Here is a 27281-nt window from a genome sequence, read left to right on the forward strand (position 1 = left end):
TTCATCAAGTGCCGCCTTATTGTGCATCTTGAAACGACTACTCCACTTTTTGTTTGAGGGTCCTGTATTTCAGCTGAAGTTATTTGTGGGCTTTTCACACATGATTTTCCTGGCAGTTGTTACTGAAATTTTAGTTTGTCGATCTGCATGGTTTGTTTGTTATCCACTTCTTAATTTGAACATTGCTGATTAGCATCCTAAGTGCCTTGGATATCTTTTTATATCCCATTCCTGTTTCAAGCACCTTTTCTCACAGATCTTTTGACAATTCCTTTGCTTACCTCATGTCTCAGGAACCAGAAACTTCAGTGCAGCACTGGATGAAAGATGCATGGTCGGTCAGGAGCCCAAAAACTCACTGACCTTTTATACACACAATTATTACAAACACAGGTCACAGCTGAGGATCCTTGCCTTTAGTAGCCATTCAAACCCCTTTGTGTCAACTTGTGTGCATATTATCAGGCCAAGATCACCAGGGTATGTAAACTTTGGATCAGGGTCATTTTGGAAGTTAATTTTTTCCATTATGATTTACAAAATAGCAAACTCAGTTGTTTAACCATAAATGGCTTCACACAACCACTAACTATGAGTGAAAAAAAAAAGACCTATCTTTCATATTCTTTAAAAAATTGTCAAGAAGATCAAAAATTCTGCCAGGGTATGTAAACATTTGAGCACAGCTGTGGGTAGTTTCTAAGTTGAGAATGCAAGTACTCTGGAACGTGCTGTGGTTGTTAAAAGCCTCTCAATGGTTGGTTCAGATGAGGTCCATGGTGCCGTTTGAACCAGGCTGGTGTTTAGTGTCCACCCAAACCTCGGTCTCCATCTTTAAACCACTCCTGCACCACTTTCCTCATGCTTGGTTCAAGAGCTCACTCTGACAAATGGCTATAGTTCTGTCCAAAGTTCAGTCCTAAATTTGTGGAGTCAGAGAGAGAGCAGGTTTTATGGCCTGCTTCCCCCTGACATCACCCCCCACAGTCAGATGTAATCACTTGTGTTTTCCGCTGCCATTTCTCTGTTCTGTCTTCAGGAGTGGACCGGCTCGGCACTTTGGGTCCTGCTGCTCTCCCCGGGGAGATATGTCTCTCTCACTACCTCAGGAAAACAGAACTACCGGTAACTTACAAGCTGCTGCTGGCTATATCAGCTTTTAAACAATAGACTTGGCAAAAGGTGGTAAAAAGCAGGAACAGATCTGTGTAGGGCTTGGCAGCATTATGTTTTTGATCCACAAAGAAATGTTTTTTGCCATGATTTTTAGGAAATAAAACATTTTCTTGCTGTCACGGTGCAAAACTTAACTTTCTATTTGAGTATTTAAGTTCATCAAACTGAATTTGATGGCGGCTGAAATCAACCTGCCATTAATTTTTAACCAACTTTGTTTGATTTTTGGTTTGTTTTATTTTTGCTTTACCTTACAAGTACAGCACAACAACAGTTGGTATCAAAAATGAGCACTTTGTACAGCCGTCAGCATCATGACGCTGCCATCTGTCTCACTGCTGCTGTTGGCATCCTTGTCACCATATATATTTGTAAGTTTGCACAAGCAACTTTGCCTCAAGCACAACGCATGATATACAGAAATGTATCCCTATGCCACTGACAGTTCCTCTGAGCACACTGCAGGAAACAAGACAAAACAGAAACAAGACTATTTTATATTGCCCATGTCCAACATGTGCATGTGCTTAATAGAAGACAAGCACAGTCTGTAGTCAATACCTTCAGTCAATGATAAGAAGGGAAGTGCTTTTCAAAAACATGATCCAAAAGGCTTCGCAAGGGACCAGTATTTATTCCCTCAGTCACAGTCTCATCATCAAGCCCTCCAACCACCGCCATCATTCACATTTAGGCAAAGTGGGTGTCTTACACAATGACACAATAGGTATGTCCTGAGACTGACATGAGCATAATATACTCCTCAATGATTCAACTTTAAGAGTCAAGTCGGTTTTGAGGCTCATAATTGACAATATTTATCTCAAAACTATAACCATGACTTGAACTAAAACTGTTCAGGTGCTACTGTCAGAGCATTCGCTCATTCAAAACTGCAGTCAGTCAGAGCACACAAACAATTACAAGAATCCCTCACTCTCTCCTCTGTATTGTGAATGGCTGGACCAGGATGAATTAGTTTCAATTCCAGGTCTCACAAATGTCCACCAAATTGGAGTTTTCTCAAAGCAAATCCACAAATCAATAAATGACCATTTCCCTGTGCCCACATCCAAACAGAGAGTTACCATCCCGCTGCCTTTGGCCTCTGCACACTCTGCCAGCAAACTGATAGACCAACATGGCAAAAGGTCTATAGAAGAGCACTTTTATAGCAGGAGGTAAAGTTGATAACGACGTGACAAGCAGCCAACATGAGGGCAGAACAGACAGAGTGTTTGACTTTGAGGAGTGGGATGAGATGTGAGGGCAGATACGGACAGTGCTCATCAGCAGAAAGGCCTGAATGACCCAGGGTGAACCTCCAAAACACTCATCCCGCCCAATAACAAGCCCCCCCCCGAAGTGCCTAACCAGAGGAAAGTCACAAGAACATACACGCGCAGAAGACACTTTGAAGGCGCTGACTCACCGTTATTAAAGCCAATGGAGGAGATGTGACAGACCCAGATAGCACAGATGTAATCGACTTGTTTTTAAAGATACGCTCTCACAGATGTGAACAAAATTTCAGGCTGCCAGGACTGCGGCTTCTGGAAGAGTTGTCTTATGTGTTTGAAGTGGAGAATGAAAAGTGTGACAATCTTTAAGATAACTATCACAGATCTGCATTACTTGGCTTTGAACTAATGAAATGACATGCTTCTGTGAAAGTGCGGCAATCTATCGAATAAACTCGTGGCAAATTTTAGAATAATAATTTTTTGTTCAGTGTGTTGCACAATATATCTCTAGTCTACATAATCTATATCGCAATATTAGACAACGCAATACAAGCCACATAAAATCATGACTGTAACTTATAAAAACATGATTTCAACACATGGCCGTCACTTCCTTAAGGACTGGTGTGGACATGTCCCCTCCACAACTTCACAACCTTTCCTCTCCCAGCATTTACATTTGCAGACAGTAACCTGGGCGGCAGTGGCTGTGCTGTATAATTTACTTCCAAACTCAGTGTGTTTTTCGGAAGGATTAGCTTGGCTCTTCATATTGCAATTGCCATCTTGATGTTCTGAGTTTAAATACTGTATAGAGAGGGAGCTCTCTTCTGTTATCCCCAGGGCAGCTCTGGGGGCCGTATCAAACGGCCCCATTGCACACTTGCTGTTTCTGCCTCCAAAAGAAATAGCCAAAGGGAGAGTGCTTTGATGCAACTGAATGACCAGGTCTCTACATTATGACTCAGAATAAAAGATAATTGGGAAAAGAGCTTTGACAATTGTCTGAATCAATGTTAGGGATGGGTGATACCACATTCTTTGGAATCGATACGATACTGACACTTTTGGGGACATTTTTGTTGATATCCCCATCCCTATTACATGTTTTTATGCATTTAGTATTCATTTAAACAAGTGCAGCTTGATTACATTCTTACAATGGGTTGGTTTACAATGGGTTGGTTTAAGAACCTCTTCTTCTCACTCCCTGTCAGGGCTTTTGCTTCTCGCTGTTTTGCAAAGGGGAGGTGAGCCTTGCTATGGCAAGAAGTCAGAAGTCTGGGGCGATGGTATGCAGAGAGCTGTTTAGGGCCACTGGAGGAGTCTGAGAGGAAACGGAGGAGCAATATTTGATAGAAAACCAAGGCAGGTGCCACCACACCTATTTTTAATGAGGAAACAGCATGGCAGTAAGCTCTAAAGACTGAATAACACCCTTTAACAAGAGAGTTGTCACACATAGCACATGTGTTTCTATTTCTGTCTACACTGTTTTCTCAATGCGCTCAGCCGTGGCAAAAAACAACAAAAAAAAACAACAACTTGAACACATGGTGAGCATGTCTAGATACATGTACCCCAACTCCTGTGTGAGTGGTCCGGTGTGTCAGTGCTGCCCTGGGGCGACAGTTGATATTGTCAGCTCCACGGGACGAGGCAGTGTGGCAGTGAAGGAGGGGGTAGTGGGATCGGGGAGTCTGACAGCGCACTTCCTGCCTCCAGGGGGGAGCTGGTGTGAGTTCTCGACTCACAATGGGGGACAGCGGGTACGGTTTGAAAAGCTGCTGACATGTTGGACTCACAATGTCCAGACAGTGTTGGTCGGAGTCACTTTAGCTCAGTGCAAGTTGAGCATATTAGACACAATCTCTGAGAGGAATAATCCTTTAAATTAAAGCAGTACTAAGTAACTTGTTTACCTTAATAAATCCTTTTCGTAGTCCCTCTGGGGGCAATACAAGTGTTAACGGGATGATTGGGGGGTCTTTCATCTCCCCCTGGTGTCTCTGGCCAGAAAACCACAATGGCAACTTCGCTGCCTCCGGGTCGGAGTCACCAATATACACCATTGGAATCACAAAGAAGAAGCCAACAGGCAAACGGACAAAGCTAACTGAGGGCGAGTGCCACTTAAACTGTATTTACAGCCAAGTTTGAGTGAAAAAAATGATCTCCATTGTGTAATTGGATGTACAATATCCCACTCTCTCTTTGTCTTTTCTTTTCTCTTTTCTTTTCTTTTTAAATATATATACCAAGTCATACAAAGCAACATTTGAAATATACTGTATAATTGCTTTCCACCTGCATATTCAATCACAGCACAGTTACTGACGTTAAAAGTTGGTCAGGCGCATGACAGCTGCTGCATTGAGGCTGTGTGTGTTCAGCTTCAGCTTTGTACAGTGTTCTCTAATCGTATCACTGTGTTATGGGTGGACCAAAGTGGTGGGAATAAATAAATAATCCACTATCTGGCATATCTTGATAAGAATAAATGTGTGTGCGTAAGCCTTACATCTGTCACTAACAGCTTTTGCACCCTTTCCCTGCCCAAAATAATTGCACTGATTTGAGAGGAGCAGGTGTGTGGTGGAGTTTGAATGTAATTAAATGGGATCCCAGAGGCGTATACAGCACCAAAAGAACTGGAGCGCTCCCAACTGCAAAGAGTGCCGTTTGAAGCCTTCTGGACCGAGCTGACAGGCAGGTGTTTGACAAGTCTGACTGCCAACATATAGTTACGCAAAAACTACAGAGATACCAATATGCAACACCGCATATAAATTGTATGTTGTTTGTAACACGTCCAAAATATTTTGTCATCTTCTATCATCTAGGTACGATATAGACAGGACAATAATCAGGTGGCTCTATCAAAGATTAGGAAACTAGCCTTTATTGCTAGATATATATTGGTAGTTATTTTGCCCCAGTGTTTTAACTCAATCCATTCTGCAGTTGTCTTGTTTGTATTTGAATTTAATATTTTGCTTAATATAATATAAATAGTTGTCAAATTAATCAATTTTATTATGTTGAGGGTGCTAATATTTGTTTTGGTTTAAGTTTAGGTCGGGTTACAGACACGTGAATGAAAAAAAGAGCTGTGGCTCTATAAGTAAAAAAAAAAAAGAGGAAACGTAGTTACTTCCCTTTGCAGTTCCTTTCCAAAAAAAATATTGAATAGCAACAATTAGATTGTATATTTATTTTTATAATCTATATCAGTGCATTGTTCTGGATTAAATCATAATGTTTTTGCGATGTGTATGTACATAGTTGCCCGGAAGAGAAAATGTGTGCTCTGCTTTTGACCCATCCTTCAACCACAGCCTCCAGGCAATATGTGAGGAGCAGTGAGTGAGCACTGTGCAGCACCTGGGGACTCTCCAAGATCCTGAGCTAACATCGGATCAGTCGTGTGCACGCTTTAGGTTTAGGGGAAACCACAGTGGCCGGTATCCACAGGTAAAACATGCAAACTCCACACAGAAGGGCGCTACCTGGACAAAGAGCTGAGCATTAGTCGTGCAGCCACAGGTTTGCTTCAAGAAGTGCATTCAGTATATGTAGGGCTGAGCCATATGGCAAAAAAATCAATCATGATTTTTTTCCCCTCATATTGATTGATTTTATTTTTTCATGATAAAATAAATACATGTAGCCGATTCATGAACTTAGGACATTTTCACACATGTTTGAGCGCCTTATGGGTCGCCCTAGTTTCATTTACTTCAAAGTCAGCTCAGTCCGTGTTCACATGCACACAACTCCCTGATGTTACGCGGTGGTCACCCCTCCTTCTCGTGGTTAAATACAGTGCGGCTGATATACGCGAAGAGAGGGAAAATGAAATCAATCAGCTCAAGGGGAGGAAAGCCTCCTACTGTGCAGCAGGAAGGGACAGAGAGACATACCTGGATGATATAAAGTTGATAAATTTTGCCTCATCAGAGCAGTTATCGAAACGTCCTCATGCAGCGTGTATAGCCATTCCTTCTTTGCACAAAAAAGAGGCATGAAAGCAAAAGTAGTTCACACCACGCCCTCTCTAACGTAGAGTCTGGCCCAGGCCGCCTGTTTCCGCCAGATTCGGAGCGGCTGTCCCAAACTACTGCGATTGGGTTCACACTGACCCAAAAGTGCCGCTCTCAGGTCGAGAGCCCCTTTAGGTCGTCCTAACTAGAGTCTGTGTGAAAACGCCCTCAGACACACCTTTTACACAAACCTCAGCTTAAACAAAAACAAATGTTTTCCTCTGTCATCGTCTAACTCGGTCGTCTTTCTGCCAAAGACATGGCTGTAAACCTGATGATTATAACGACCCATGACAATTATTGAGATTGACCGAAATAGGGATTGCGATTTCGGTTAAATTCTATGCTCCAGGAAAGATGGCCGGTTGCCTGAAGCAACTTTAAGAAGTATAAAAACTTATTACGGACAAGCTGTGTTTTCCTTCTTGACTCCTGCGTCCCTGCTCAGTAGCTGCATTGGTACAAGAGGACGGAGGAGCACGGGTGAGCGTGCACAGCAGATGTTCCCCGACGCTCCCGTGCCTTTATTGGACCAGAGAATACGGCGCTGGCCCGGCTCCATCTGTCCGACAGGAGCGGCAGATAAATTAAAGGCAGCAGCTGGGAGGGTGCCATGACGGAGGAGCGAGTTCCAACATCGCGCTCCGGCAAAGGGCTGGTCCCATCGGAAATCCACAACAAGAGGAGGAGAATATGGTATACCAGTGTGGCACAGAGCTATTATTCAGCACTTATTGTTTTTATGGAGGTTGTCAGAAGGGTGAGGTTAGAAAGAAAACCAAACAGCAACTTTATTTTGAACTTGAGACCTTTCTTTTGGTGGAAGGAGACGATTTAGTCATTAAGATTGATGAAAGTACAAATGGGCAGTTCCAGCGTCGCATAATGAACCACAAGTTAAGTTAAATTAGCAGGTCTTTACATTATACAGTCCCTGGGTGCTGATTAAATCTTTTTATATTCACTGTAAACTGCCATTGTAATTAAAGAAAATGTGAAAGATAGAGAAGCTTTTTCTAGTTGAACTGCAGGTTCCTGACTGCAGGGATAATGCATATTTAAAGCCTGGTGTGCTAAATTCATTAAGAAAATACTTAATTAAAGGCAGATTCTTATCTATGTCCTTTGTGTCTGTGTTGACAGCACCACTGTCTGCTCTTGGCATTTTAATTAAAATTGTTCAAAGATTTCAGCAAATTAAAAGCATTACCTCATACTTTAAAGTTAGCAAGGTGCAGCATTAAAGCCATATTAAAAGGTCTGGTCTCGGGAAGTTAACACATCAAGTTTCTCAACAATGCACTTCATCTGAGAAACTATCCTCCAGTGCGAACGTGAGCTTGCCATGTATAAATCCAGATACAGTCAGTGCACTAAATCTATCTATCACGAGAAGAAAGAGCACGGAGGTTTCCCCAAAGTCATCAATAACAGACATTTCGAAGGAGGATATTCTTTAAATGTCACCACAAGCTGTATTGTTCTGTCATCAAAAAATATATCTATATGATACCTTAACTTTTCTCAAATCCAGAGGCTGTAATCATCACACGTGTGGAGCGCCGCTTGTGTCCAGCCCCACAAAGACAAGACAACTCCCCCTTGTGATTTATGAGCACTATAACACTCTATAAGAATGACTACAGCACGGTCTTGGCTGGACACAGTTCACACACAGCTCTGAAGATCTTTATGTGAATCCATATTGTAGCTGAATGGAGATTAAACATGACCATAAATTAATAAGTCGTCTAGCTCTCCGTATTATGCAGGAAAGTCTTAGAAAATGCATCATCAAACATAAGTAGAATAAAGCTTTGGGCTCAGTAACATCGGCTTTCACTTCTCTTTAGAAAATTGGATGAAATTAAACATTTTAAATACAGTATTTAAACCACCTGAATTTGGCCTTTTGAGCCATTTTGTTTCTAAAATGACTCTTACTAGTGTTACGAACTGGGCACTGCATTCATACTGTACCTCAGGGCCGACCATCTTCGGCAACAAAAAGGGTAAATGTAAAGTGTAATATTTCTCAAGGATTGGTTTAATAATCCATTAGATCGTCCTTTCATCTGTTCAACTGATTCATGTTGCTTTTGATAGACTTTGAAAACCCTGATTCATGGCCTTTGAAGAGTTTTCAGAAACGATCCAATTAGGCTGTAAGGAGGGAAATTAACTTTACAATGGACTTTTCTTAATACCAAAGAGATGTTAAATGAAGCTTTTTGCAAAAGTTTCCACCATGTCAGTGAAAAAGGGTAAAATCACCAACTTGTCCAAACAATTTCAACATCAGTAAATATTTGTAAGATTTTTTCAAAGTAAACATATTCTCCAACAATTTCTAAGTAGATATTGAACTGAAAAAATACAAGAAATTCAGGAACTGACTTGAGGATGACACAGCCGGAACCAGTGGGGGGCGCTGTCCAGAACACTTGTATCCTGGTGCGTCTGCGTGGGGTGCTCTCTGTCACTGCCGGGGGACAGTTGGTCATGAACTGAGTGTCATCTTCATCAATAATCTGGAAAACAGAAAGGATTAAGATTTTCATGGATCCAGAGAAGGTGTGGCCTGGGAAAATGCTTTGTTTGATTTCAAATTATATGTACAGTATATATTTTGGGTTTTAACAGACTAGTTTACTATCGCTTCCTAAAACAGTGTTGCACCAGCAAAACAACTGGCGTTAACTCTTAGTGCTCCACATACAGTTTTGTTTTGCACATGCGTGAATACTCTTATGTACGTATATTCATTCTGTACTAAAGTGCTCAAAACACTCTGTTCCACCAGGTGATGTCATGAGGTGGTCCTCCTTCTCCAGGAACAGGGCTGGGTACTGTTAAACAATACCAGTATATTATTGAAAAAATGGTTTTGGTACGATTGGCATAGGAAAAAAAATCATGAAAAAAGTATCGCAAGCAGGTACAGAAAAAATAATTACATCTTTAGTGATCATGTTGGGTCCTTGGACAGCACTTTGTTGTTTCAGCTCAAATAAATTAATTGATTGTGGCTGGTCCTGGGTGTGGTGGGACGGTAGCGTGGCAGCATGCCGGTGATGTAGTGAGGTTGTTGTGCAGGGGGCGCTGTATCTTTCTACCACTATATTGATATGTTGCCACTTGAAGGAAAAAATGTGAAAAACCGCACATTCAAGTATTGCACCCACAATTGGTTGAACACTACAAGCCAATGTGCATTACTGGAATAATGCTGCAAAGAAATAAAAAAATAATAATAATCAGACTTTTCAGACCAATAAATTGTATTTGTGGTCGTACTGACTGAACGTGGCTTCGTCACTGGCTCTGCGGCTTTGGTGCGTTGCTGGTGTGTCGTTGTGTTGTCGGCCTTCTGCAGCTGGGATTGGCTGGTATCACTGTGCTGACTGTTGCCATCAGGTCGTTGTACATTGCCCTACTGGCTCCAACCACGTTAACGAACTGATGATACTTACAGGGGTGGGAACTATAAGTTTACTTCCTCCCACTCCTTTTCCAGTTTATGTACCGTATTATATAGAAGCATGTGAAAATGTCATAAATGCATGTTAAAATGGCGTAAATTGGAATCAACAATCACTACCAAAAAACATTCTTGTTCTGTTCTTGTTCTAGATGACACATATTTTAGTTAGTCGTCAAAAATGTATTGTTCAGGTATCGTTATCGTAAACCAAGCAGCGTTAAAGTACCGGTATTGAAAGAAAGGTGACTGTACCCAGCCCTACCCAGGAAGTGCTTCTTCATGTCGGTCATTTCACCTTTAATCTATCTTACAATAGGAGTGATTTAGCAGCTCAGGTTAGGTTCATGGCCAAATGCACCTCGCTGGTAGTTTAACCTGTTTCAGCAGCATAACTATCTGTGTTCCCAACGGTGATGAACATACAGTACAAATGCTATTAAGGCGCACCAGGACAAGCTTGCCATCAATAAGATCGAGCCACAATCGCGTTCAATATTTTCAATCCATGAATGAAATTACCATCATCAATTTATCATCAAGTAGATACATTCTGTGTCTGATCAGCATTTAAAATGGAGTGTAAATTTAAAGCGGAGAGTATTAGGATGATGGAACAAGCTCTGAACAGCAGCATGGTCCCAAACTGTCCACAAATCGAACGTGCTGCCAGGAGACTCAGAGCCATCGACCACATACTATAAGCATAATCATTATCAGCAGTAATGAATAACAATATCCATTTAATTCAAAATAAACCCCAAAGCAATTTTAGCCATGGCTTGTTTTCCTTCATGTGCTAATGACTCGTCTAAATGTTTGTTTTCCCCTTCGTTAATTCACAAAGGTGCCATTAACTTGAGCCAAAGGCAGAGTTGTGTTAAATAGGTCTCGATCTTCTGTTGAGGTGAGGAATAATGACAACATTGTATATTCAGCGCGGTAATAGCCGACTCCCTTGACGCCGAGGCCTTGTCACACATTTTAAGCACACAGTTCTAGCCGGGCAGGCACATAGGCACGGGAACTTTGACCTTTGCAAGCCGGTCCCCTCCAGCTGCTGCCTCCTGTGAACAAAACCCACCGACCCAACACCTGACTGTCCCCGCAGACGTTTAGACAGACAAAGTCAAAGCCGAACCCTAAGTAGCGACCCACACGCAGGACATACTAATTTGGAGGCTTTTCATGTGAACACAGTTTCCCATGGTGCACCATTCACACCGGGGTTTACTCTGGGACGCCAATGCCGCGGCTCTGTCATTCACACAGTCACGGCGAAAAAAGCCAAGAGGATAAAGAAAGACAAAAGGTGGTTAAGATACAAGGGAGAAGTTTAGCCTCTGACACAGCGCCCGGGCCTTTTCTATGTGTATTTGTCCTCATTTATTCAGTGTGATTTGGAACAGATTAGGATTTAGTCACACTGTGTACTGCCAAGTGTTTTTTTTTTCTTTAAATAGCATAGAGATAAACATTATGGATTTGGCAATGCATAGGCTAGTGTAATGCTCACTCAAGTGCCAGGGAGAAACCAGAAATGGTCAACTTTATTCCTGAAGAACATCGGTGAACAAAATATTTCAGATAATATAAATGCATGAGATCAATAGACCCAAATTGCCTTGGTCTGTCAAGGCACCAGTGTCGAGACAGCAACCGAAAATTGAGTCACAATCTGTTTGGGAGCCTTAGAATCTAGGTGGAATTTGCAATGGGAAATGAATATCCAGGAGCAGACAGATGGAGGTGTGAAGGTTTTGCAAAGTGATATTTCTCTGCCTGTGTCTGAGTGTGTCCGTTCACGCTTTGTCTCCCTCTCTGTCTCTCCTCTGTTAAGATGGTAAACATAGGCACTTCAAAGTTCCCTGTTCAAACACGCAGAGGCAGTAGGAGAGCAGAGCCGGGCGGGACCGAGGAGCTGGAGGCAGCAGCCCCAGACGAGATGTACGATAACACTGAGGGCATTCGGAGATGTGCATATTAAAACTTTCTCAATCAGTTATGGTAAATGGTCTTAACTTACAGTATATACAGCGTTTATCCACCTACATTAGGCACTCAAAGCACAACGCAAGGAACCAGTCATGCAATTCACACTCTCATTCACACACCAATGTACGCAGACACTGGAGGTAAGGAGGGTGACGTGTCTTGCCCAAGGACACAACAACAGTGTGCACCTACAGGAGCCAGGACCTTCCTATCATGAGACGACCCACTCAGCCATCTGCGCCCATGTTGCCCCAGTTGTGTTCACTGCATTTTGAAATCTGATTTTAAAGTGTTTTAGAGAATTATAACCAAACTGAAAATCGACAAAGGATTAATAAATCCTTTCCGTAGTCCCTCTGGAGGTAATACAAGTGTTAATGGGATGATTGGGGGGTCTGTCATCTCCCCCCTGGTGTCTCTGGCTAGAAAACCACCCTTGCAACTTTCCCTGCACCGGGACGGAGGCGCAATGCACACTAATAAAATCAAGAAGAAGAAGCTAACAGGCTAACGGGCAAAGCTAACTGGGGGCTAGCGCCACTTAAACAGTATTTACAGCCAAGTTTGAGTGAAAAAAATGATCTTCATTGTGTATTTGGATGTGCAATATCCCTCTCTCCCTTTGTCTTTTCTGTCAGCGTAGTATTTACTCTCACGGACAAGTAATGAGTAAGAAAACGCAACATGCTAAGACACCTGCAGTGGCGCTTATGGCCTCTAGGGGCATGAGTTACTTAGTTCTGCTTTAGTTGTGGGATTGGGGGCACAAATTTAGCTTTTCATCACAAAGTTGATTCACCCTGTGCTGTCCTGTCAAATAAAGGCTACAGGCAAAAATATATAGAGTGGGAGGAAAGAGTATGTGAACCCTTTGGAATGTCTTACAGTACATTTCTGCCTTAATTGGTCATAAAATGTGGTCTGATCTTTGCTAAAATCACAAGAATGAGTAAACAGTGTCTGCTTAAACTAATACCACCCAAATATTTATTTTTATGGGCGATGACATGTAAACATGGAAGAAATTCCAAAAGGTTCATTAACTTTTTCCTCCCACTTTATACAGGTATATACAGTATATTAAAAAACACCCACTGTCACACCAGTTTTCACATTCAGTTAGTTGAACCTAAGACAATTGACTGTTTATATGAGCCCTGGTCCAACCCCTTCACTAAAAATGTTTTATTTCAGTTATTTGTTTCCATTCTAAAGCACTCTTACGAGAAAAAAAAAAAACACAGCAGGGAACTTTTATTTGTTGGGCTCGGGAAAATGTCTCAACTTTTTTCACTTTGACTTGCAACGTTATAGTATTTGTCAGGTAAGTGCCACTGCGACTACAGACTGTATATTTTACGGTAAAAAAGTTACATAGAGATACCACTGGGACTCCACGATAAAACTTTTTCAATAAAACTCCTGGCATGACGGCGAGATTGAAATGTCACGTCAACACCAAGATGAGCTTATTTCACAGCGTAACAAACTTCTCTTGTCTGGATGAAGACCTCAGAGGCGTCGACATTTCGCCTTGAGCTTTCCATCAATCAAAGGCACACTATTACCGCAGAATACCACCGAGATCTCGCGGCTATCACCAATATTGCATCATATTACATTTTTTGTGTCTGAGCACCCAACCAGGAATGCACCACCTTATAGTTATTTCGAAGCGGCTTGTATTTTAGAGGCTGTTTTGTGGCTTTTGGCGTTCAATTACAAACATAACAGTGGAGACCAGGGGTATAGTGGTGTTTACATTTACAATGTCTAAAATGCTCCTACCGCTGCTTCTAAGACGTATTATGTAGCCTTATCTGCACTTTCGAATGCTTTACTGCTGAGTGGAGACTAATGTAAAAAGATATTTCAAAGCAGCCACTCTTGCGGTGTGTGTGCACAAGCTGTCGTAGATGTGTCTGAGTGCTTTAGTCATTATGGGAGGCCGTCATGTTTGTGCTGTGGTGCTGCCAAATTGGAGATGGTATCAGGAGTGAGAAAAGCTGGGACAACACTGTCACCTTGAGCGAGACACAACAAAATAAAAAAGACTGTGCTGATACATAGCTACTATTGCTTAACAACACATGAATAAATATACTTGTCAGTGAATGGTCTCATTTGAAAGAAAGGAAAAAAAACAGTAAAAAAAAAAAAACTCCATGATATTAAATGTTTCAGAAAACTTAGTAAGAGTGGATAAACTATTCCTGTGGTTCTTACTGTGATACAGGTACAGTACCTTTTGTGGTGATTTGTTTAGATGGTTTAGAGTCTGAAGACAGGCAATTTAATTAAACCATCTAATTTAATCACACCATCTACAGTTGTAGATGGTGTGATTAAATTATTACTACGCTTCAGATTGTTTAAAATCCCACGCACCGTCTTGCACAAAGTTAATCATTGATTAAAGCTAGCAAGCTCCAGCACAACAGGGCTATCCTCTTTTTGGGTCTGAGGAGGGCCTTGTTGGCAGGGCCGGCCCTATGCACAGGCGACCCAGGTGAATTCTTCAACCCATTACTCCCGGCATTTACAACGTCACCAATTTTCAGACATAACTTTGGATCAGAAAGTGATAGAGACTTGCAGTCTGTGTTGGAAACTAGAGATTTCCAGCTTTCAAATGAGCCCTCTCTGGTCCTTCTACGCCTATGGGACACCGTGTAACATGAACATTTGGAAATTCACTTCAGAGTAAATAACCCTAAAAGTGAAATCTTGCCTCGGGCGCCCAATTGGCTAGTGCCGGCCCTGCTTGTTGGGCTGAAATATTACTTGATTGCTTGATTTCAATAATAAATGGTCTCAATACAGCGCTTTTCTACCTTGATTAGGCCCAAAGCGTTTTACAGCAAGAACCAGTCACCCATTCACACGCATAACTAACATAAAGATGAGGTTGTCCCTGATCCTACGCACGCTTTGCAACATTCATTTCAAAAGTTCCCTGCTCTTTATACCAGTTGAAAATAAAACCAGTTAAAAAAAACACTCCTCATATTCGTCCTTCAGATATTAATGTGGTGGATGCTTTCATAATGCAGTTTTTTGTCTGCTTTTTTGGAGAGGGAAAATTCTTACTGCACCAAACATTGTATACAATTAAAACTGTAAGAACATTATATTGCCATCGTAGTTAAGTAAGTAAGTTATCCTCGCTGATGCTCCTCGTGAGGCCAGTGCTTAAGGCCTATAATAAATTAGAATTCCAAAATTCACTGCCACAAGGTACACATTCCTTTACCTTAGAAAAAAAACTGCTTTTATTTGAAGCTGTTTGATTTAGAAGCAACAAATGGGGGGGAAAAAATCAATTTAAAAGTGCGGTTTGACACTTTCTCCAGGCTAAGCATCTGTAGACGAGACGGCAGCGGGTTCAAAAGGTTCACATCAACAGATTACCTGACAGCAGCTCTATTCTCCTGACAACTTATTTTAAAGTCTGTGTCAGATGTGCATTAAAGGCCCAGTCATCAAAAGACAGAAAATGAAAATAATTGGGAACATAAACGGGGAGAGTTTAGCTCAAGCCTTTGCTTATTAGAATTATGCCATCCCTGCAGACCATATACCGCAAAATGGTTTATGCAACAATTAACATAAAAACATGTTTATTCCTTCTAAAAACATCTTCATCACTGGTTTTAATTTGCTCCATTAATAAACGAATATCCCACTCCACTGAACCAAAGCGCAAAACCAAAGCAGCTAGCCACAGAGAATATATTTTACAGAAAACGCTGATGTGAGTCACCAGCCTGTCCGCCGTTACAAACAGATCTGGTATGAACTGTTAGCAGCTCAAGCGTGGATGTCCTTGTCGACTGAAGAGTGTTTGGATCCTTGGAGCGCAACAGTAATGACTTTAGGATGACATTACAGTGTTATTATGTTCCCTATCTGTGCTCCATCACCTCCACCAAACAAACACGCTTTTTACCCAGCCCTTAGCTTTATGTAATTGCCTCGATGAGAAACCTCTGACTCTAAAACTGATTGAGTTTGTTTATGCGATGAGTGCACGAGATGATAATATCTTCTGCTGTCGGCTCATCTCTGTGGCTTATCCAAACACGCTCGCACAGCCTCCCCGAGCAGATCGCCAGCGCTGGCCTAGATAAATATGACCCATGTTCCAGGATAATGCCAGAAGCGCTGGGAAAAGCATACAGAGCCTTAGACGCCACGGGGAGGAAGCACAAAGGCTCTGGACAGTTGAGATTAGACACTATGGATGGATCTAGATTCACGTTAAAGGGTTGGTTTTCTTTGACACTATTCATTGTGTCAAAGTTTGAGCACTTTGCCTTTCATATAAAAGTATTCATTTGAACTGATTCAAGCTTGTAGTCATTTATTTCACTTTTAGATGCTCTAGGGTGTTTTACCTTTCCCTTTTACCAAATAGAAATGGACACTCGAGTAACTAAGCTTAAAGGAATAGGCCACCGTTTTTACATACTGAGATATGCTCTTACCTCACTTTAGCCGAGTTAATATATCCCCGTCTGGTCTTTGTCCGTGCGCTCTGTCACGCAAACGGAGCACATACGCAGCCTCTCCCACATGTCACATAGCTCCAAAAAAGCTCACGATAGAAGCTACCAAGCTCTTCCACGTGTTCCCTATTTAAGATAAGATAAGATAAGATAAGATGGTACTTTATTGATCTCACAGATGGAGAAATTGCATTCGATGACAGAGCATCCGGCAGCAGCACCCATTCAGTGCGCACCACTCTTTTTTTGCTTTGGTGAAAGATCGTTGTGTCGCGGCTGCCATCTTCATCTATTTAAATAAAGTTACGTGAAGTGTTTTCATGCAAAGTATATTTACACAGAAATGTAACGTGTCGATTTTATAAGCAGATAAAAAGGGGGACTATATTGTGAGGCGTAATGATATGAGGAGTAAAACGTCCGCGCAGTAACTCCTAAAGGTTATTGACGGAAGTGAGCGGGGGAAGTCTTTAGGAGTTACTGCGCGGACGTTTTGCTCCTCGTATCATTACGCCTCACAATATAGTCCCCCTTTTTATTACATTTCTGTGTAAATATACTTCGCATGAAAACACTTCACGTAACTTTATTTAAATAGGGAACACGTGGAAGAGCTTGGTAGCTTCTATCGTGAGCTTTTTTGGAGCTATGTGACATGTGGGAGAGGCTGCGTATGTGCTCCGTTTGCGTGACAGAGCGCACGGACAAAGACCAGACGGGGATATATTAACTCGGCTTAAGTGAGGTAAGAGCATATCTCAGTATGTAAAAACGGTGGCCTATTCCTTTAAAGGCACAGGCCACCATCCTTCCATACTGAGATATGTTCTTATTGAGCTTAGACGAGTTGATGTGTACCTGTCTGGTTTTTGTGCATGCCCTCAGTCACGCAAAAAGACCAAAGATTTTGTGTTAGCATTTGGCGTCTCCCAGCACATTCCTATGGACCCAAACGGGGGTGAAGTTAGAAGCGATCACGCTCTTCCACAGGCACACACAAAGGCCAGGCAGGTACGCATCAACTTGTCTAAGCTCAGGTAAGAACATATCTCGGTATGGAAAAAAACAATGGCCTGTTCCTTTAAAGCACGCTCTAGTTAGAAGCTATCTATAAACTAATGTGACATTGCTAAACTTGTAATAATACTTGTGCTTGTCTGACAGACAGCGGATCACTTAACGGCTCCACTTTCAGGTCTCCCAATATCTTCCGCTCTCTCCCGCTGCCCGCTGGCACTCTGTGAGATGGACTGCGGTAAAATGATTGGACAGAAAACGACCAAACAAAGTGGATGTTATTTTTTGAAATCTTTGGAAATATCGCACAAACAAACGGGTTGAAAAAGGGAAGCAAAGTTTTCCTAATGAAGTGTGAGAGAGGCGCAGGGAGGCACATTGCTGACGAGCCGCCAGAGCCCGCCACAATGTGCTGCCTCCGCCACAGAAACAATCACAACATGGAGACGCATAATTAACTTGTGCAATATCAACTGTCAGGAATATGAATCGCCGCGTGCACTGGTGGCCGTGTGAGTGCCATTATGTAAAGCTCCTCTGTGAGAAAAGCACAGTGTGATGGATCGAGGCAGTTTAGATAAAACAGTGCACTCTTTGTCAGACAGCATCAATTCTCATCGACCCATTAATATCAGTGGACACCAGGGATCCCAGCAATAAAGGCATGAAAAATGATGCACACAATCAAACTTCTTCATCTTTCGGATTCTGAAGTCCAAGTCGGTTGAGATGTTGGGCCAATATTCGCACGACTACCAGCCTTAAACTAAAGCGTTGCAGGTTTGACAATTCAAAGATATGACCCTGTGTTTTAAGAGAGATTAGGAAACAGAATAGAGCCAAAACATTTCAGTCCTTAATTAAAACTGGGGTCCGACGGATGAGGTATTTTACAATATTGGCCGATAAAAATGCAGATATCTCCGAAAGTGATAAAAACTTTAAATTTTAAAGCTCAGTCAGAGATTTAAAATGAGACCTCCTATAACTTCCTAGGCCTCAGGGGAGCAGGGAAACATAGCGATGGAAATCAGTCACAAGTTTGTACCGCACTATTTTATGTTGTACACTTTTGTGTATAATTTCGGAACCATAAGAGATAGACTTACCGTTCTTTGTTCAGGAATCTGCTGACTTTTGTCTTTTAAACAAGCTTCCTCTAAAGTACCAACTAAACATAAATATACAGCACCCCCCTCCGGTCACAGTTCAACACTGACACATTTAGAAGCTTCATACACAGAACAATAGATCAAGACATTTTCAAAAAATATCAGCAGTGCATATCAGTATCAGCCAATCAAAATCCCCAATAATCGGCATCTTAGCCTTAGAAGAAACAGTATTGGTCGACCTCTGTTAGATATTTCTATATATTTCTATGATTGAAACCGTTACTATATCAATACATGTTTTGCTATAGGCTATGTGAGGGATTAAAAAAACATCAAATTAAACTTATAGCAGTAGTAAATAACTTGTTTACCATAATAACTTTTTTTTAAGTGTTAATGGGATGATTTCATCTCCCCCTGGTGTCTCTGTCCAGAAAACCACAATTGCAAGTTCGCTGCCTCCGGGTCAGAGTCATCAATATACACTAATGGAGTCACGAAGAAGAAGTTTACAGGCTAACGTGCAAAGCTAACTGCAGACTAGCGCCACTTAAACAGTATTTACAGCCAAGTTTGAATGAAAAAAAAATATCTCCATTGTGTAATTGGATGTCTCTCTCCCTTTCTCTTTTCTGTCTGTGTAGTATTTACTCTCACGGACAAATGAAGCCTAGGCGTTAATTCAACCTGGGAGATGATTTTCAGCATCACATACCTCCAGCCAATGATCGCTTCCGAGAGGGCCACGCCTCCACCTCAGCCATCAGCGTAAGAGCCGCACCTCCATAGCAGCCAATCATCGCCCTCGGTCCCACTTTTAAGCCCCAGCAATCATGGTTCGTTCACTTCCCAGCTGCGCTGCGACCCGCCTCCACCCCATCTCCGCCTCTTCCATCCACGGCTTCTACCTGCTGCAGCTTCACGGGTCTTTCATACCACCACCAGTGTCCAGGCTCCGGGGGAAGACATCCCTAACTACAAGCTGTTTATCCATACTGACTTTCATACATCGATGTCTACCGCCGGGGTCTGATCGCCAAAACTAATACACATGTCAATAAATCTTCCTAATCACTGCTTTTGTCTGTTTGAGTCTATCCAGGTTGAATCAATAAGTAAAAAAACGCAAAATGCTGTGACACCTGCAGTGGCGCTTATGGCCTCTAGGGGCATGAGTTACTTAGTACTGCTTTAAAATATCTAGCCTATTCACCTTATTCCGCCCCACCCACTTTTGGCTCTTTTTGCCTTGTCTCGGCACTTCCGTTGTATTGACACTTCCGGTCGAGCCCGAAGCCCGTTCATTTAAACAGAGAACGAGGGAAAATGTTCCCGCTCAAATCTGATGTTTAGTAGATTGATTTGTGTAAAACGTCCAGAGTTCATCTGCATCAACATGTGAACACTGCACCGTTTCCCTGTGTGGCCTAAAAACGGCTTTGTTTTTGTGTAGTCACTGATTTTATCTGGATTTCTCCGGTCCCATGTTAACTGATAGAAGAAAAGGGGCGAGCACAATTCATGGTGGCGCCCACGGGAACTTCCGGAATAAGGTGAGTAGGCTATATCGGCTATCGGCCATGCCAACCCCCTTCATATCGGTATCAGACCCCGAAAATCCATATCGGTCAGGCCCTAAATAAAACACACATGAGAGTGTGCATTTTCCACACACATCATGATGAGTTAATTTCCTTAATTAACTGTTAATTCATGAGTATTTCTTGATGAACTCATGTTATTAGATGATGAAATATTGAGGAATTCATGCATTAATTCATCATGAATTATGCATTCATTTATAAAGCATTATCAGAGAATAATATATTGTAATTGCATGGCACTTTTCATGGAAACAAGTCAGACAATTATTTAATCCACTCTATACTGTAAGGTTTTCTCAAGGTGGTGTGGCTTGAGTTGTTCTAATTTATATGCCAACAAACAATGCCCTACTGTATGCCCTACATACAGTATCTAGAGGAGCATGACAGCTATATCTTCATAAATTCAGCATGTATCATAAAATAAATTATGTCATCAACCTCCACAAGTTGGACTTTAAATTCTTGACTTTCTTATAATTATGATCAAAATCGGGCTACTGTTTAGCTAAACTGACATTTCAACAGTATGCATGTCACAATTACAACCCAGATGCAAAATTGGCCTGCAGTTCAGGCTGAGGTAATGGGTAATATGACCTTTAATTATTGCCACAATTAGTGTCACACAAGAAAACTTTTTGGGGACTTTGCACTCACTAAAGGTCTTTGCTCGTTGTTAGTGGAGAAGGTTAATTTGCTGAGGTGGCTAGCTCTTCTTTCTTTGATTCGTTCACTTACGACAAGCCAAGCTGGTTCTAAATAGTACAGCAGTATGTAAAGTAAGGAAGGGCATTAAAGATTTGCTGTGGCAATATCTGAAGTTGACTGTCTTTTCCAGTGGTTTGACAGGTCACAAAAATAGTATTCGATAATAATAGTGTAGATTCTACACTATTATTCTACACTGTAGAATATAATGTTCACAGTTGTAGTGTTCAATTAAGGCTGAGCGATATGATAAAAATCTAATCCCCGTGACGATCTATTTTGTTGCAATCATCGTATTTTTTTTTTTTTTTTTTTTTTTTTTTTATTAAGTGATGAATATATAAGATACAAAGTGCACAAATACACAAGTGATAAGGACACAGGACACAACAGAAGAGAAAGATGGGATACACATGGGGAGGAAGGATTACGTGATTGGATGGACAAGTAAAACAGAACTAAATGAAAGGGATATAATCCTGTGTGATCATGCGTCGTCATTACATTGACATTCCGAGACCCACATCCCCCCACACCCCCAACCCGTTCGTCCGTCCTCCTCCCCCCTCCCCCGCCCCCCCCTCACCTTGAGGGCCCGGGCCACCCCCCAACATCCACCCCAGCCCCCAGGCGCAAAACCAGGTCAGGGGCAATCCGCCACAGAGCCTTCAACCCCAGCCCTAGTTTTTGTTCCCTTTCCCATGTTTTGTACCTAGATCGGTGTAGAGTGCATTAAAATAAGCATGAGGCTTACCCTATCTTTTTGTTTTTTGTTTTGTTCCTTTGTTTTCCCATTGTTTTTGTCTTTTTGTCTGTTCTTATGTGGTGCATTAAAAAGGGTGTGAAGGCGGGTGGGTTAGTGAATGCCCCTGGCGGTATAGGCCCAAGGCAGCGGAGGAATGCCAGGAGGAGCCCAAACCCCACAGCAAAAGCGGGCCGGGCACAACAAGGGCTAACTGAGAGAGAGAGAACGGAGGAGGAGTAAAGGGGAAAAAAAAAACAAAAACAAAAAAAACAGAGGGGAAGCATGGGGGGGCAAGAGGTCAAACAATAATGGCAGCAATGACAACAATAATCACCACAGTTCACAAACAACAGTAGATAAATAGTAACAGCGAGAGATAGTAATGTTGGTAAGATAAAATTAGAGTAACTATATATATGGCTTTTGAAAAGGAAGTACACATACTCTTGCAAATACTCATATGCACACAAATATAGTCACATACATACATGTAACATAATATAAGTTAAGAAGGAGAGAAGAAGAAACGGAAACAGACAAAGGGGGACATCTACATTATTTGGTGGTGGGGTCATTCTGTTTTGTTTTGTTTTGTTTTGTTTTGTTCTCTTTGTTTTCTTTCCCTTCCCCTTTCCTCTTTGTGTGTGTATAATTAATCCGTATAAGCAGGTTCGAGGTTTATGGACACGAGTAGATGTTCAATGAACGGAGTCCATGTTTCATTGAATAACGACATGTGCTTTTGTTTGTAAGCCATGTTCTTTTCCATTGATATATAATCTGTTACTAGGTTAATCCAGTGGTTAATGTTGCAGGATTTTTTGCATTTCCAGTTTTGAAAAATTATTTTCTTAGCGATAGTTAGAGAGACGAGGAGAGGGTTGATATACTTGCTCGGTAGGGCTAGTTGTGTGGTGTCTCCTAGAAGGCACAATGATGGGTTCAAAGGGACCCTGCACTTCAAAATAGTGGAGAGCTTATCTGTTACAGAGCGCCAAAATAAGTGTACTGGAGTGCAGTCCCATGTAGCATGTAGATAATTATCGGTGCTACCTAAATTGCATTGTGTGCAAATGTCCGTGTCAGTTAGATCCATTTTGTGCAATCGGCTTTGTGTCAGATGAAATCTGTGGAGGGTTTTATATTGTATTAATTGCAAGTTAGGGTTTGTTGTCATGGAAAAAATGTTTCTGCATATGTCTGGCCAGATGCTGGAGTTTGGTAATATACCCAAGTCATTTTCCCATTTAAGAAGTGGCATTGTCAGCTGATGTTTTGATGTTATAATTTTATAAAGTTTGGATGTAATTTTTTTTGTGCTTGAAATTTTCAAAATTTTGTCTATTACAGTAGACGGTTGTTGTAATGAAATATTTTTAGATTTAATTATATGTTTGATTTGTTGATAGTGGAGAAATTCTTCTCTTCCAACCCCGTACGTCTTGATTAATGTGTGAAAGGAAATAAATGCATTGCTCTCAAACAGGTGGTGTAGATGAGATATTCCTTTTCGGTGCCATAGTGGGAAATATATGGGGGAATTATGCAACTGAAAGTCGGGGTTGTGCCATATTGGGGTGTATTTACATGAGGCTAGTGATGAATCTGTGATTTTAATGGTTCTCCACCAGGCTTTCAGCGTTGTTGATATGGTGATGGATTTGAAGTAGTCAAGTTTTTTTATTGATTGGGGTAAAAAGGGGAGATCTGCTATGGGTGTGTTCTGACATTGACTCTGTTCTAACTGTATCCATGGTTTGTTGTGGTGTTGTTTTTTTATCAATCATCGTATTTAAGCATTTCATTTTCAATAATTCCTTCTATTGGTCACTCTGGTCATGTTCTGAGAGAGTGGCAGGTAAATTTACCCAACACAGTGAAGTGTGAACGTTCAGAAGCAGCAGATAGTTACTTCTCATTAGCAATTCATGATCAAAAACAAACAAATCATAATCATGACATAAATGATATTAGCATTTTGTCCTTTCTTATGCTCAGAAGAAAAAAGAAATTAAAGAAAGACATTTTGATCCGCAAATCAGCTTCACCACTTACAGCTCAGAGCAGCTCCCTCACCTAAACTACAAGTTTATTAAATGAAAATGTTTAACTATATCAGTTTCCCATTCTTGCTATATATATATATAATATTTGTATAATACTTTTTTCAGGGAACAAATCATAAATATGAAAGTGCATATGCCATAGTAAAATGCAGAGTGAATGTTGAGAGCCGCCGTCTCTTGTTAACATAAAAATAGACTATGCTGTAAGAGATAAGGCTGAGTAAATACAAAACCAATCGCTGTGGACTTTTTCAATTGTTCCCTTCAGCAAAGCGTTGACAGAGCAACAAAAGTTCATTTTCACGCTCATTGTTTTTCATGGTCCCTCATTTCTAATTCTGTGCCCTGTGGCCATGATTTGTTCCAACATTTTGTCTGTACATGATATTGATTAGTGATTTGAAGATCTGAAAATACAAACTGGAGGCAGAACTTCTCTCAAATGCAAAGGTCAAACTGAGCTTCTCAAAACAGAAAGAAAATACAGCACTAAAAGTATGGCAGACATCTTGGTCTGAGGACTCGATCAGTTACATTGTAATAGATTAGTTGATATTTGCAATATTAATTTGTTCTCTCATTCATACTCATTGCATAAACACTTACAATACTGGCAACATGGTCCTAGGGAAAGGACATAACAGCAGTATTCATGATCTGCCAAACTCCAGCACTGAGTTAGTGTCATGCCTGCAGGAAATCTTTCTTTCCCATCACTCAGTTGTCGCATAACAACTAAAAGCAACTGTCCGGGACTGCGTAGTCAGGCTGAGGTGCACTTGATTGTTCCCAGAGGGAAACTTGTCCTCTGCATTTGACCCATCCTTCACTGACACTAAGGCAACCTGTCAGTATCAGAGGGCAGCTGCAGTACCACACCATGTCCAGACTTTGAGCTCGGCTCACGGTGCATATTCTGCTGCTGGAGACTCCCCTAATGTCCATGTTTTGGGTTGTGGGGGGAAATTGGACCAGCCTGAGGCAACCAATCCAGACACATGGTTCACATGCAAACTCTGAACCCACACCTTTTTGATTCCTCTCTTTGGTCTCATAAAACTCCAAGAGACCTGACAGTGAATTTCACCAATGCTAACCCATTTATTGATTTACTCACTCATTAATTTATGTATTTAACAGGGACATTGCACAACAAATGTGTTGCACAGACCAAAGATAGCTACAAGCTGATTTTCATCTGTAGTACCTGGGCGGAGGCAGAGTGACAGCAGGTTTACACACTGAGCTGATAAATGTCTGCATCTGTTTTTAAATGGTAATCAAGACAGATCTATTTACATACCAGAAGGATACTCTTAAGAATAGGGGTGTGACAATATATCGATTTTGTGATATATCGTAATGTTTTGCAGGACGATCCGATCCGATATAAAATAGGTTTCTTGTTTATTTAAATGTAAATGAAGTGATGTCACTTACAGATCAATAGACCCATTTAACGATAAGTTAGGGATCATTTATTCCCTTTTTATTGAGGGAAAAAGGGGGTACAATGCATGAAAACAAATGTAAATCATGAATAATATGTAATATAATATGTAGCTGCAGCATGTTAAAAAAAAAAGGTTAAAAATGTGCGATGTATCGTAGTTATTTTTGTGCAATATATCGATAATTGCAGTATCTGCGTAGGGTTATCGTTATCGTGAGCCACGTATCGCATATCGTATCGAATCGTGATGTGCCCAGAGGTTCCCACCCCTACTGTCTAATACCAGTGAATTAAGACTCTTGGCTTGTCTATGTGCATATTCCTCTGTTTATGGATTTTGTGGGATGTTTTTTTAAATTTGAAGATGACTTTGTAAGCTTCTGGATATTGAACCCTGTTTGCACTTTGCACACAGCCTCAAGTGAAAAAAGCATAACTCTAGCAAATCTGCCTTAGATGCCGGTGCTAAAATGGACAGTGATTCCAAACCACCCAGTGTACACTCTTTCGGGTAACCCTCTGAACAGACTCAGCATGTTCCTGTTTACTGAGAGCGGGTGGGAGCAGGAAGTCTGGCTGTCTCCTCACTAGAGCAGTTACTCCCCAAACAAACATCTCACACTGTTTATCTCTTTTATGAGCTGAGAGCAGAGATACTGACGCACTCATGCACTCAATGACCTCTGAGGCCTGCTAACAAGTTAAGCTATGTTTCTTTAGAGATCCAAACATTTTGAGGAGCCAGGGAAGGAATAAAAGGATTGTCATAATTTTGATGCTGATAATCTTGAAGATGTCTTAGTCAAAGATTAATTATTATTCTGAACTATAGTTGACAAACTACAGCACTCTAAAGTACCTAAAGGACTTTTGAAAACGAATAGCTTCTTTTATTTCCAAAACTTTTGTTGTTGTTCAGCCCATATCAAACTAACAACAATTTGAAGGTAAGAGAACTACACAAATTATGTCTAGTACTGAGGTAAGCACTTTTGCACTTTTTGAGCAAGAATGTTCTGAGTTTCATTCCGGGGTCAAGAGAGGGTTTCTGTTTGGAGCTTTAGAGTTTCCTTTGGGTGCTCAAGTTTGCCTCATGAAACCTATAATACACAACAGGCGGAAAACTCCGCATTGTCTCAACTCTTGACAAAAACATTTGTTCAAGGTCTGAAGAGGGGTCTTCGGGTACTGCATTTCAATCGGTCACTGCTCCCGACAGGCTTCTCCCTGCAGCTCTGGCTTCAGTTGTACAGAATTGAAACCAAAACCAACAGGAGGTCGAATCGAACTTCAGTTTAACCAATAGTTAGAGAGGCGCAATTTGGAGTAAAGTTCAAAGAGTACAAATTCGTATTTGCTTTTCAATTCAAGTCAAATCACTTCACAGTGGACAATTTTTCATTCACTTCACCTTCAGTCAACTGCGCCAAACAAACCCTCTGGCTACCACTGACCACTCACTCACACAAGCTACCTGCTCTCCCATCCAGATACACCCCAGACCCGACCTGAGTGATGTGAATGTAAAACATAACATAATGAAATCGAGTGCTTGATCAAGTTAATTTGCTCTTAGTTCCTTATGTTATTAAGACACAGTAACACATCCACACCCATGCATGGTGAATGATAACTTTAACCTTAACGCCTTCTTAATTAAAAGTCAGAGGTTGATCTTTGTGAAGTTTTACGATGATGATTCCCGTTATGCTTTAATACTGATTAAATATTATATGCGACACCATTAGCCTTCTGACACAGGCCCATTAATAAATAATCATATATAATCAACAGCTAATTACAGAAAGGGTATGGCTCTTTCAAGAGGCATAGCGATAAGAAAACAGTCTACAGTAGCAACTTGCACACCACACTACCATGTTTAACAATACGAAGGATTTTACACGTAAGATTTTCAACACTTTACTGAATAATCCTGTCACAGTTCCAGCAAATATAGCATTCATATATTCAATGTTACAAATTCTTATTGAATATTAGTCGTTGTGATCTGATGAGCATTAAAATATAAGGGATATTGATAATATTTCATGCTTGGTCCATAAAAATGTGCTTCAGCACACCAGCCAAATGAAACAGTTTTACACAATCAACTCATATTA

General features: G+C 41.1%; 1 protein-coding gene across 1 annotated transcript in view; it reads right to left on the bottom strand.

Annotated features, from left to right (window-relative positions):
• spon1b (spondin 1b) overlaps positions 1-27281 on the bottom strand; it is a 78004-nt gene that overhangs the window by 46618 nt on the left and 4105 nt on the right. The window contains exon 3 of the mRNA XM_079567368.1: positions 8861-8994. Coding sequence (XP_079423494.1) covers positions 8861-8994 — 134 coding nt within the window. The remainder of the gene's footprint in view (positions 1-8860; positions 8995-27281) is intronic.

The sequence above is a fragment of the Gobius niger genome (genome assembly GCF_951799975.1).
Source record: "Gobius niger genome assembly, chromosome: 12".
In the NCBI taxonomy this organism is placed as follows: Eukaryota; Metazoa; Chordata; class Actinopteri; order Gobiiformes; family Gobiidae; genus Gobius; species Gobius niger.